This window comes from Acomys minous (genome assembly GCF_964271855.1).
Source record: "Acomys minous genome assembly, chromosome: 10".
NCBI lineage: Eukaryota > Metazoa > Chordata > Mammalia > Rodentia > Muridae > Acomys > Acomys minous.
In genome coordinates this window covers 46324083-46337153 of record NC_140491.1, presented here as the reverse complement: position 1 = coordinate 46337153, position 13071 = coordinate 46324083, and the positions used below count along the sequence as shown (strand labels likewise).

Sequence of the window (13071 nt, the reverse complement as noted above, 5' to 3'; positions counted from 1 at the left end):
TAGGTGCTGTTCGTCGATCTAGCTGTGACATGACTGTTGTGTACGAGTCAGCATCTCACAGCTCTCCTCCCTCTTCTGTGGCTCTTGCGTTCTTTCTGCCCCTCTTCTGTGAGGTCCCTGGGCCTTGGGTGGTGGAGGCTAAGAGATGGTCTCCTCACAGATGAGCACTCAGTGTTACTTACACTCATCTCTTTGACCAGCTATGAGTCTCTGCATTAACCACTACCCACTGTAAAGGGAAGCATCTTCGACCAAAGTTGAGAGAAGCCCAAATCTATGGTATAAATACACAGATACTTAGAATACACTGCAGTTCGGTAGTATGACCATTTAGGAAAACAGCAACAGTTAAGTTCCCTCTTGAGCCTGTGGTCTCCCCAAGTCATGGGCTTTTGACAAGGTATAGAGTTCCAGGCATGAATTCCCTGCTGTGGAGCAGGCCTCCTAGTCAGTCAGAAAGTGGTTGGTTACCTGTATAACCGTTGTGCCGCTATTGCACTAGTGGACACAGCTTGCAAGCAGGTCAGTATTGCCGCCTGTGCATCCGGCAGTGGGTAAGACCATTGACGTTTCCCTCCCCCAGCAGCCTGCGTAACTCCTTCTGGCACTGTGTAAGCCAGCCATCGGGGAGCATTTCCTGGACAAGGTTGACGTCTGTGTCCTGCATCCAAAGTGAGTGATCAGCAGTAGGGTCTTACCATCTAGTTATTATGGGCCGTCAAGAGCCATTCTCTCGGGATGTATTATTTTGGGTGCCCCTGAGGCCTCTCTGACCCGTAACTCATAGAGTGGTATTCAGCGCTCAGCACTGGAGTTTTCATTTAATAACTCACGCCTTCCAGAAGCTTCGTGTCTACCTATGCAGGGTACTCCTGCTCAAATCCTTTAATATATATTATATGTTCTAAGTTAGTTTAGAAACTACTGGATTTCATACGGTTTCTTCACATAGTCTTAGTTTTTCTAAGCTACTCCCTACTCTTTCCTTTCCCCAGTCTCCTTATCTCCACTTAAACCTTTAATCTGGAGTATTTTCCCCCTTCTACTTGAATTACCTTTTAAAATTTTATTTTGTATGTGTATGGGAAGAGTGCCATGGTGTGTGTGTGTGTGTGTGTGTGTGTGTGTGTGTGTGTGTACACGTGTGTGTGTCCATTTTGCAGGAGTCCGTTCTCTCCTTTCACCCTGTGGGTCCCAGTGTGCATCTGTCAGCGTGTTGGACTAGTGTATGACTGGCGGTTCTGATCCTTCCTGAAATCCGTGCAGCCTTCCTGGGAGGGAGGTTCTCATATCTTCCCAAGGCGTTGTCCAGGCTACCTTCATGGATGTTCAAGGGGACACTGTGAATGAGTCCCCCTTAGAGGTGCCATGACAACATTAACAGTCTTTCTTTCCCCCTGAGACAGGGTTTCTCTGTGTAGCCTTGGCTGTCCTGAATTCACTTTGTAGGCCAGGCTGGCCTTAAACTCAAAGAGATCCACCTGCCTCTGCCTCCCGAGTACTGGCATTACAGGCGTGCACCACCACACCGGGCTAGCATGAACAGTCTTAACCTTCACAGTCGAACTGCAGAATTCTTTCAAAGCTAAGATTTTGAGCATCATGCGACACACTCAGAAACTTGAGAAATTTGAAGCTTTTACTTTGGGTGTGCTCAGCCAGCAAAGTCTATGACAGTATTTCTAAGTTTGACAATAAAGAGAATAAGGTCTGAAGTGGCTCTGGGAGACTCGGCATGCACTCTTCACACCTTAATACAAAGGAAGAAAGTGTGCTCCGGGGGCGGGAAGATCAGAGCTTCAGGAGCATTTTTATGGGTGTGGCTCGGACCTCCTTCTAGATTGCGTGGCTTACAGGAGGGCTGGACCGTTGCTGAGGCGAGGCAAACTCTTTTTTTTTTTTTTTTAAATACATTTTTATTAATTTATACATATTACATCTCAGTTGTTAGCCCATCCCATGTATCCTCCCATTCCTCCCTTCCTCCCACTTCCCCCCTACTCCCCTCCCCTCCCCTAAGTCTGTGTCTGAGGGGGACCTCCTCCCCCTGAATATGCTCATACGGTATCAAGTCTCTCCTTGGTGACCTCTTATCTTTCCTCTGAGTGCCACCAGGCATCTCCGTCCAAGGGACATGTTCAAATATGGGGCACCAGAGTTTGTGTGAAAGTTAGATCTCCTTCTCCACTCAACAGTGGAGAATGTCCATCATGGGGGTACATTCCTAACAGAAGGCCTAAGTCCCAGACCTTGAAGGTTTGGCTAAATGGAGAAGGTGGGAAAGATGCACAGTTCCAATAGAAAGTGGTGAGGGTTTTTGGGGGGCCGTGAGGGGAAGTGTCCTTGTGAGTGAGACTGGCCATGGCCACTAGAGGCCATACGCAAACATGCTCGCCAGCAGCAACCCTGTCAACGATCCTGTACTGTGCTTTCTTCCCCAAAGGAAAACCACTGCCGCCGCATCAAGATCCTCGGAGACTGCTACTACTGTGTGTCGGGCCTCACCCAGCCCAAGACCGATCACGCCCACTGCTGTGTGGAGATGGGGCTTGACATGATCGATACCATCACGTGAGTGTTGCACCGTTAAGAGGTCTGTCTAGGGCTGCAGAGGCTGAGGCAGCAGTAGGAGGGGCCTGGCTCGCAGGGACCCGCCTACACGGGGAGGTGATGTATTGGTGACGGGCGCCTCACAGTTCACGATGCATTTCCTTGTCTGCAGAAATCCTTTGCATTTCTAGTGGGCCTGGACTATGGAAAACAGAAGGGCTCTTTGTAACAGAGCTTGGGGTGGCACTAGAGGAAGGCTGAGGGCACAAGGCCATTTAAAAGCCCGCGAGTGTATCTTCCAGGCGGCTGATCACTTCCGGTGCTCTGTAAGGAGAGAGGGCTGATGGGCTCTCCTGTGAGACCCAGCCTATCTTTTCTTGGTCAGCCTTGGGCTGTGCTTGTTAGAGATGGAGACAGATTCCAGGTGTGGGGCTGGAGGCTGACTGATGGGCGAAGGTAGATTCAAATCCGGACACCTCAGCCCAGAGTGGCAGCTCGCTTCCATGAGATGCGTTTTCAGGGATTGGTGTGACGTCATGCTGAGAGTGGAGAGGGCTGGCAGAGAGGCCGTGTGAGGAAGGTATGGTAAAGTGGCTGCCGGATGTGAGAATGCACACAGACCATCCGTCCACACAGCTGGAACTTTGGACTAGGCATAAGTAATGAGCCTGCACTTTGGGTGCCCTGAACACCAACTTCAGCTCTCCAGGGAATGGCTCTCCAGGGTTGCTCCTGCCAAAAAGCCCCTGGGAGCTGATCTAGGCTCTACTCTATGACGTAGAGTGGAAAAGTTCCCTGGTGGGTGCCTACACTGAATCCCCAGACTCCACTGCTATGGGTAGAAGCAACTGGGAGAAGTGTTCTGCTGGGTAAAGATAAGGAAGGAAGAATGGGGAAGGTCCTGGCAATGACTATCTTCTGTTCCCTGGAAGGATGTTATGTCGTGTGTCACATGTCACATCGAATCACCGTTATAGGGCGGGAGCCATGGCTCAGTGAGTGAGAGAACTGACTCTTCCCAGAGGACCTGGGTTTGATTCCTGGCACCCAGATAGATGGTGCCTCACAAATGGTTGGAAACTCCAGTTCTAGGGCCTCTGACACCGACTCTCCTCTGACTTCCACAGGCACTGCATGGATGTGGCCCACAGACGTAACATGCGGGCAAAACACCCCTACATATATAATAAAAATAAATTAAAAATTTATAGAATCGCTAGTACATGTCATATGTCATAGGTGGCAGCACACATTTCACCCGGCGTGCCACCTGTCCTGCCGTATAATCACCGCCCCTCATCTGTATCTTGTATCACATGCTATACCAGCTAACTATGTTTTACGTCATACCACGTGTCATATTTAATCATGTGTGTATCAGTGTAATGTACTATATATTATATCAGGTATCGCACATGCCACATAATGTAATATTCAATGACCCCAGGCATGCTAATTTTCTGTTCAACAGGAGCCCAATGAATCCAGGGCAGGTTGTTGGGGCTGGAGCAATATGTAGTGTCTAAAGCCAGCAAAAACAAGAAGAGGGCAGACTTGCATCCTGGCTGACCATATTTATCTAATCCTTAGGCCACCCTTTCTTTTCCGGCAAGGGTTTAAATTAGGGAACAATTGATTGAATTAAAGCGTACTATCCATCTGTGTTTGAAATTATTATAATGGGACCTATTGTTTTTTTTTTACATTTATATACACTAATAGCAAAAGCGGGGAATAAAAAGGAGAAGCAATTGGTGGCTGGTGAGCTGTGGAGTTGACACGCAGTCACATGGGTCACCCCACCTCGCGCCACTAGTTCAGACCTTGCGGTTGATGCGGCTGTGTCACTGGGGGTGTCTCTGTGAATGTTGAAGGCCGGCTCAGTGTGGCAGTGAGCCCACGCTACCCTCCGAAGCACAGCATGGCCAACGGTACATGGCTCCGCGTAACACTTCACATCATACGTCATGTATGTACAGGTCACATATTCTACCGGGTCCTGTCTTGTGTGATTTAATTGAGGCAGAGGGCATGCTACACAGATCCAGGTGGAGTTAGGTAGGTGCTCCCGCTGTCTGGGCTGGGCAGGCAGCTCACAGTGGCTCTGTGTCCCTTAGGTGCGAGGCCCCTTCCTGCTCCTTCTCCCGGGCAGCTTTACTTTTCACCTGGTTGTTGGCGTATATTTTTAAAATCTATTTTAATGGGGTCGTTATATCTCTACCTCCCTTCGAACCCTTAGCTATTCTAATACCTCCTCCCGCCCCTCCCCCCCCCCCGTGCCTCCCGCCACCCCCCATGCCTCTCGCCCCCCACCCCCACCCCACTCCACCCTGACACTAGGTAAGAGAAAAAGGCTAGAGAGGAAAGGAGTGAAGTATGTCTCTTTACTGCTTCCTGCCGGTTAGGGATGTAGTAGTTTCTTGGTGCAAGTCCAATCTTTGTTTCAGGATGTCTCCAACTTCTTCTCCTCAAACGGCATCAACAGCAACCAGGAGCCGCGGCCTCCTCCTTCTTTCCCGGAGCCCCGAGTCTCCCTCCTGGCTCTGATATTTATACCCTCGCAGAGTCCTCAGAATGAAACTCTCTGCAGCTGTCAAAAGGTCACTTCCGGGCACAAGCCAGTCATGATCAACACCCCTATACACCTGGGATCAAAACAAAGACATGTTTATGTAACGTAACTGAGTTTTCACAAGAAACCAAAAGCTCCACTATACGTGGTTTCTCAGGAGCCTTAGTTCTCACACGGGGCCCAGGCCTTTCCTTTCCTACAAGTCTCTCTTGTGAGACTGGCGTGTGCCTAGGTTCTAGGGCATTTCTGTGACATCGCCCTTTCTGGGTGCTACTCAGGAAATGCCACATCTGCCTTCTGAGGCCGAGCCTGCATCCTGTCACCCTGACCAACTTGCTCTTCCTCATGGTCTCCTCACTGTTTCTCCATCGCTTCAGGTGCGACTCTTAGATTCTGCATCTCTGGCCGTGTCGTGAGAGACTGGTGAGGCCCGGGGCTGTGCAGCCTTGTCCTAGCCTTCCTGGACTGCTCTCCACTTCGTATTAAATTCCTATAGCCTCGAGATCATACAGTCCGAGAGTCTTTATGTGGCCTGAATTTCTGGCCTGGCCTGGAAGGAACAGGCAGCCCGGTTCATCCGGAGACTCCTGACAGCCTTTCTTCCTGTGGGAATTGCACAGAGCCGGGGATGGCCCATGTGTACTCAGCATTGGCTGGCCTCTGGATTCCCCAGGAAGGCTCCATATGGCAACTGGCACCTTCCTTGCTGGCTACACAAACCCATGTGTCCCTGTTTGATGAGGGGTGCATAGGAACACACAAGACAGACATGTTTATTGAGAGGATTGGCACGCCCAGGCAAAGCAGGTTATTCATGTGGTTTTGTTCCTTGACCTTGGAGTGGAGCGTCTGGGAATGTTGGAAACACTGCGTGAGGTACTTGGAGAGGAACTCGGGAAGCGCTGGAGGCCGCCCATGTGCAGAGTGCCTTGCTGGGCCTTGCGCTGCCGTGTGCACCCGTGTGGGGCAGTGCCTATGTCCCTAGATGCATCTTCTGTCTGGAGCTGTCCAGACCAGGAATGCCACCCAGTATGTAGAGAAAACCCAAGGGCTTCAACGGTTTGGATTCTGTTGATTCTGAAATGACCTCATTTTTTTTCCCCCAAAAAATTCCCTGAGTGATAGACAGGGTGTCCCAGTGACCAGCAAATAGCTGAGCCTGTGGGCCAGAAGTGGCCATTTTCAGGGGCCACAGGCTTTCTGTAGGTTTTGGAATTCCGATGAGGCAGAAAGCTTCTTGCGACACAAAGACCAGCATGGCTATTGGAAGATTTTGGAATTATTTCCCGGAACTCTTTCCTGCACATCTCTTAGAAGATGAAGGGTAGTGGGGAGGCCACTTCTCTCCACACTCTGCTGGGTCGGAGCTCCATGATCAGCTGCTAAATCTGGCTGAGCCTTTGCTGGCAGCATCTGCATGTGGACTGTTTAAAGCATGGCGATCCTTTTCGACACTTGTACGTGTAGGATGGGCTAGCACGGGAATGGAGCACGGACTGGAAAAGAAAGGCCACAAGTCACTGTGAGAACCACAGACTGGCTTTGATTTCGCCTGAGTCAGGTCATTTTCCTCCTCAACAACTGTGTAACAATCTGGTTAGCTCACTTCCTAGACTCTTCATTCCTATGAGGGAAGATAGACACAGACATTTATTTACTTTATTTTTCTTTTTTTAACCATTAAGCCCGGGCCACCTTTGTCTGTTCCCTTTTCCTTGATTGGTTCAGAGGTTTAGGGCATTGTTTGTCCAAGGCCTATGATCAGAGACAGCTCTGCAAGGCGAGGCACCCTAAATTGTAGAGCGTTTGTGTTTCCCCCACCTTTACTTCTCTGCAATGCAATACCTGTGAAATAGGTGAGGCCTTTCCCTAACCCCCACGCCCCCCTCCATGTGACCTCTACCTCCTCCCTTTTCTGCTTATGCCCCTCCCCCTCCATATTTCTGAGTGATCCGAGGACCTCTGGTTGCAGAGGATGCAGTGGAGCTAGCATCTTGGTCCCCAGCCTGGCTGAGCTTCATTCGCCTTGAACGCTTCATCCTTTGCCTGTGAATGGAGAAACGGTGGCTGTGAGGAAGGCCTGAGAGTCTCCCCGATGCCAGAGCTGAGTGGGAGGACTTCAGCAGCCTCTGCAGGGAGTGATTCACCGGCTCCCAGACAGAAGGAGCCATCCCCCCAAAGAGGGAGGCCCTCTGCTGCAGGATTTCCCCAGGATTCCCTCTGCCGCGCTACCCGTGGTCCTGTACAAGCCTGTCCACGTCACAGGGAAGCCCCTGCTGGCACAGTGAGATAGGAACAGTGACCTCATTATTCTTCTGCGTGCCCGCCAAGCGCACAAAATACCTTTTTTTTTCCTAAATAGATTTTTATCTAGCGATGGCCTCGCTCTTAAGCTGTGAGTCTTTCAACGCCTGTGCTGAATGAAGTGTGCAGGAAATGCCCACAGGTTCCCCCCAGTAGCCTACCTCGGAGCCGGTGAGGACAGCCTGTGCCACTGGCAAGTCATTGGTGGATGCCCGCAGCCCCTAGGCTGAAGTGCTTATACCCAGGTGTCCCTTTCTTAAGTTAGCTGCTTCCTTTTGGTGGCCACAGCACACACCGCAGTTTTTCAGCACAGGCTAGCCCTGAGGAGTACTTTATCTAAGTACTGGGTTGTGAATTTTAGAGCCAGCCTCGTGGATATGTTTAAGAAGGAGTTTTCTCTCGGGGTGGAGGATGCTGTGTGGCCTCCTGAACCTGCACTCACCACGAAGAATCTGTCATAACATTTGGAAGACCTGGGAATTCCAAGCCTGTATATTATAGGTGACGAATGCCAAGGCCTTGGAGGGGAAGCTAGGAGCCCATGTGTCTGGGGCACACATTTGAACACATTGAGTTGAAAGTGTTTGCTGTATGCTTCTATCAGGTGAGGATGGAGGTCGGAGGCTGCCTCAGGCTTGTCGTTGCTTCTGGAAAATTCTGCCTACATGACAGACCCCCCCCCCTTTAGAGTGCCCATTCATCCCTTTTCATTTCTTTTCTGGGGTGTGTGTGTGTGTGTGTGTGTGTGTGCGCGCGCACAGGTCAGGGTCAGGGCTGCACTGTTTCTTCCTAGAAGATACTTGCAATAAATAAGTAGCTCTGAGATCATATATAAGAGAGAAATGCAGATTGGGTAAAGCAGCAGGGGCGTGGATATCCTGGTGTCCTGGAGACGAAGTGAAAGGTTTTGTGCGGTTTGGGAAGCACATGCCTGGGTTTAAGGGAGCCAAGAGGAGCCACGGATGAACAGCTGGATGGGCCGTCTCTTCAGAAAATTCTCCCTGGGGTGCTATGGATTTGATGGTGCTAGCCTTTACATACTAGAGGCAGAGGCTGCCAGGAAAGACTGAATGCTGGCAGAAGATGTTGGGTGCCAGGCATGTGGGGCCTTGTGGGCTTTGGCGGATCCAAAATGGCTGCTTTGGAAGGCGTAAGGGAGCTTGTGGACAATGGTGGACAGGGCAAGTGTATGCCCCAGCAGTCCCGAGGCTGCCTTGCCTTTCGTGGCTGCAGAAACGGAAGTGTCGCTGACTGCACCCCAGAGCACAAAGGGCAGGTGTCTTTGCTGAATGTTTGCTCATGTTGGTTTTGAAATTCAAATTTTAATCTTTGGGGGTTTGGCTTCAGTGTCCCTTAGTGGAGGTTGGCAGGCTACTGGGAATAAAGTTAGAATTCTAAAAGTTTCTTCAAAATGTATAAAGCAAGACGGCTCTTAAAGACAGCAAGAGTCTGATTTCTACATGCAGTTCTGGGGTCACCGCTCTAGGAAGTCAGGACCCTGCTCTTAAGTTGCACCTGGCTCTGGCATCTTGCCTACACAAGCACAGAGGCAGGGGCTATCCTGTCTGGAAGACAGTTCAGAGGAGCACCTTCTGGGGCCCAAAGGGAGCGTGGATATGCTGTGTGGGTGTCCCAGGTGGGAACCTGGTGGGCAGTTTGTAAACAGATGTCAGGGTGAAGGTTAGGCACACCCAGGGCAGGGTCAGTACATACGTACAGTTTTATTACTGAGAATGTGGCCTACGGAGTTCTCTTAGGTGATACCAAAGGGCAGAGGGTGGAGCAGGCTGAGGTGCGATGAAGGCTGCACTGTTCGTCATATGGTCACACGCCTTCAGTGACAAGGGAGTGGCAGTACTTCGCAGAGTCCTCCATGGGGCATTCTTGGTGTTCTTTGTTAGTGGAATGGAACACGCCGGCAGGAGGTGGTTTACACTTCCTGCATTGACGTGCACCGAGATATCTCCGAAGAAATCCCAGAGATGGCCAGAGCCTGGCTCACATGCCAGGACGCTGAGTCTCAGTGACCAGTGGTGGCGTAGCTTCAGCTGCTTAGATTGTCTGGGTTCCCAGTCCTTAGGTCTCTCTGCGCCTGATCTACCTTTGTCCGCTTCCCCCAGGGCTGTTTCCTGGGAGAGAAGACCTACAATGAGGTCCTGGACTCATTTCCCTTTGGGGATGACTTCCCTGGGTAGGGAGGAGCGAGAGGGCTCAGAGCTGGTGGCAGGTTGATGATGTGGCTGACTTTTACCTCACAGGTGGGCAGAGATGTGCCACTGTCCCCTCAGCAGACGTCCACGTAGCTGTCCCATTACAACCACGCAGCCCTACTCCCCTGTGCCCGTGGCCTCATGGTGCAGCCCGTTGAGCGAGCTGCCAGGCAGCCCTTCAGCTCCACGCCCTATGCCTGTGTTACAGATCTGTGGCTGAGGCTACTGAAGTGGACCTGAACATGCGTGTGGGGCTGCACACCGGAAGGGTCCTCTGTGGTGTCCTGGGCCTACGCAAGTGGCAGTACGACGTATGGTCCAATGACGTGACCCTGGCCAACGTCATGGAGGCTGCTGGCTTACCCGGGTAAGTGGGAGTTTGGGTGGAAGGTGACCGAGTGACCGCTAGAGTCCTCGTCTCAGCCCTCGGTCCCAAGGGTACTTGGGTGGGTTCTGCTTTGATCCTCGGTGGGACCCAGCTGAGGTCCAGTGCACATCTGCAGAAAACCAGTGTGCATCAGACCAGATGTGCGTGGTGACTCGGGCTATCCTCATGTCTTATTGTCATTACTTCTGTGGTGTAGTTTCTCAGAACTGCTCGTGGAAAACCCCGTGGCTTCAGAGCCTCCCCTAGTGGCTGTCAGCCTTCTCCCTCTTCCTCCATGCCCTGCCCACTTGCCCCACCTCTCAGTCAGCTGCAGAGTTTGAGCATGAGCTCAAAGCTTTCTCCTACAGGGAACTCAGACGTGCAGGGAAGAGCTGGCCTGGCAGAGGAAATGCCGGGAGTCGGAGAGGCGGAGGAGGCAGGTGGAGGTTCCCACCTCATCCCCACAGCTCTCTGCCCTTTGCCCGCCAGCATCCTTGACCTCCAGCTTCTCATTGGACCAGCTGTGCGCATTCTCCGCCCCCCTTCCTGCACCCCACCCCCCCACCCCGCGCTGCAGCTTTTCACTCTAATGGTTTCGTTTTCATCCCCTCTATTAAAATCTTTCTGTCCTTTGATTTTCTTCTTGATCCTTCATCCTTCCTATCCTGCCTTCCTGGGTGAGTACCCCATCACCTGGCTCACCCGGGCCTTCCTGTTCTCCCTTCCCAGGTTTACCTGTGCATCGGAGCATGAGTGTGTATGCCTCAGAAGTCTTGCCCTGAACAGGGAAGCCTCTGTTGTGACCCCAGTGGGTGCCTCATCCAGGACCCTGTGTAGTGAACACTTGTGAGTTCACACTCACCTTTGAATTCTTCTCTTGCAGGAAGGTTCACATCACAAAGACGACCCTCGCATGCTTGAACGGGGACTACGAGGTAGAGCCAGGTCACGGCCACGAGAGGAACACCTTCCTGAGAACTCACAACATCGAGACCTTCTTTATCGTGCCGTCCCATCGGAGAAAGGTGGGCAGCCAGTCCTCCTCATTAGAGAGACTGTAGTTCTCACCCCCAGCTCAGTCACTGCTCCTCTGGGTGTGGCCCAGAGATTCTGTGCGCAAGGCTCTGCCTTGTGTAGATAGGACGGGACCTGTAAGAGAGAAGACTGGGTAGAAGCCTGGAGTTAGGATCTGGGGGTGACTGGGCCACTCTGGGTCCTTCGTCCTTTCTGAGGTCCTTTACTCACTACTTTATATAGAGGCTGTGAGCTTCCTGCAAGGGTTGGGGTGCAGACCTTTGTGAACTTACAGACGCTGTGCAGCAGGGAGCGCTGACAGTCCTATGTTGGACGCTTCAGGTCACCCTCCCAGGAGAAAGATGAGGAGGTTAGGATTGAGGGTGGCAGATGCTTCCAGGGCTCAGGTGACAGTTCCAGCTGATTGGATGGTGTGGACTGAAATGAGGGTGCTGACTCAGTTGAGGGGTGAGCTTAAGTGACTGTGCTTGTTCAGATGACAGTGCTGGCTCAGTGAGGGTGGTAGATTGGCAAGGGATCTGGCTCAGGTGTATTCTCAAGTGAGGATCTGGACTCAGGTGAGGGTGTGAACTCAGGTAAGGATTTGAGCACAGATGAAGGTGTGAGCTCAGGTGAGGATCTAGGCTCAGGTGAGGTGTGAGCTACGATGAGGGTGTGAGCTGAGGTGAGGTGTGAATTGAGGTGAGGGTATGAACTGAGGTGAGGGTGTAAATTGAGGTGAAGTGTGAACTGAGGTGAGGGTGTGAGCTGAGGTGAGGATGTAAGCTGAGGTGAGGTGTGAATTGAGGTGAGGGTGTGAACTGAGGTGAGGTGTGAATTGAGGTGAAGTGTGAACTGAGGTGACGGTGTGAGCTGAGGTGAGGATGTAAGCTGAGGATGAGGATCTGGGCTCAGGTGAGGTGTGAGCTCAGGTGAGGATCTGGGCTCAGGTCAGGTGTGAGCTCAGGTGAGGGTGTGAACTGAGGTGAGGATGTAAGCTGAGTGTGGGGATCTGGGCTGAGGTCAGGTGTGAGCTGAGGTGAGGATCTGGGCTCAGGTGAGGTGTGAGCTGAGGTGAGGTGTGAATTGAGGTGAGGGTGTGTGCCTTGATGAACGTGCTGGTTCAGGTGAAGGTGTTAGTTCAAATGGGGTGCAAGCCCTGTTTAGCTTGCAGGCTCAGTATGAAAGTAGGACATGTGTTTATGGTTTTTGTTTGTTTTGTGGTGTGTGTGTGTGTGTGTGTGTGTGTGTGTGTGTGTGTGTGTGTGCACTGTGTGTGCTGTGTGCATGGGAATGGAGGTAGAGGTCAATTGGTTGTCTTCCTGGATCACTCTTCACCTTATTTTTCAGTTGGATATAGAGTTTTAATATTTAGTATTCATAGGTGCAGATAATGTATTCGGATTAAATCCACCCCTTATTTCATCCCCCTCAATTCTTTCCCTATCTCCTCCTTTTCTCTCTTAACCTGTTCAAGGCAGAGCCCTACCCCCTTACTTAGTTCTAAATAACTGCTTCTCTGGAGCCCTTTGTTTGCCTTAAGTAGACATGAGGGCTTAGAGTTTGGAGGAACCAGCACCTCACTGGGACACAACGCTGGAATATGAGGAAGAGCCTCCAGGCTTGAAGTAGCCCCGCTGGAACATCCAGTAGCTACGTGTGTCCAGCTGCCTGGGCCAGCATCTCCCTGAAGCTTGGGGCTGCAGTGGTCAGTGGTCAGCCTGAGAGACTCTCACCAGTGTGGGGCAGCACTCCTCTTGGTCTAACTGGCATGGAGGGGCAGTGAGGACAAGAGGTCTATAGGGGCAGGGCTGGTTGTGGGCCAGCTCCCTCCAGAAGGCACTCTGCAGCAGCCCCTTGGAATGCGTGGGCAAAGATGAGGGAATCTGAAGGGCCAGCCATTGAGAAGAGGCCCAAAGATAGTTGGGAGGCCCAGAGCACTGAGAAGGAAAGAGTCTAGGCACCTCAAGTGGATGCTGCCCCCAGGCTGCGTCACATAGCCACAACTTCGGGATCCTGTGGTTTTCGTGTGTGTGTGTGTGTGTGTGTTCACA

General features: G+C 51.7%; 1 protein-coding gene across 1 annotated transcript in view; it reads left to right on the top strand.

Moving 5' to 3' along the window:
• The window catches only part of ADCY1 (adenylate cyclase 1), a 119826-nt gene that overhangs the window by 63323 nt on the left and 43432 nt on the right, over positions 1-13071 (top strand). Inside the window, exons 5-7 of the mRNA XM_084799737.1 lie at positions 2444-2571; positions 9845-10003; positions 10887-11028. Of these exons, the coding sequence (XP_084655863.1) occupies positions 2444-2571; positions 9845-10003; positions 10887-11028 (429 nt within the window). The remainder of the gene's footprint in view (positions 1-2443; positions 2572-9844; positions 10004-10886; positions 11029-13071) is intronic.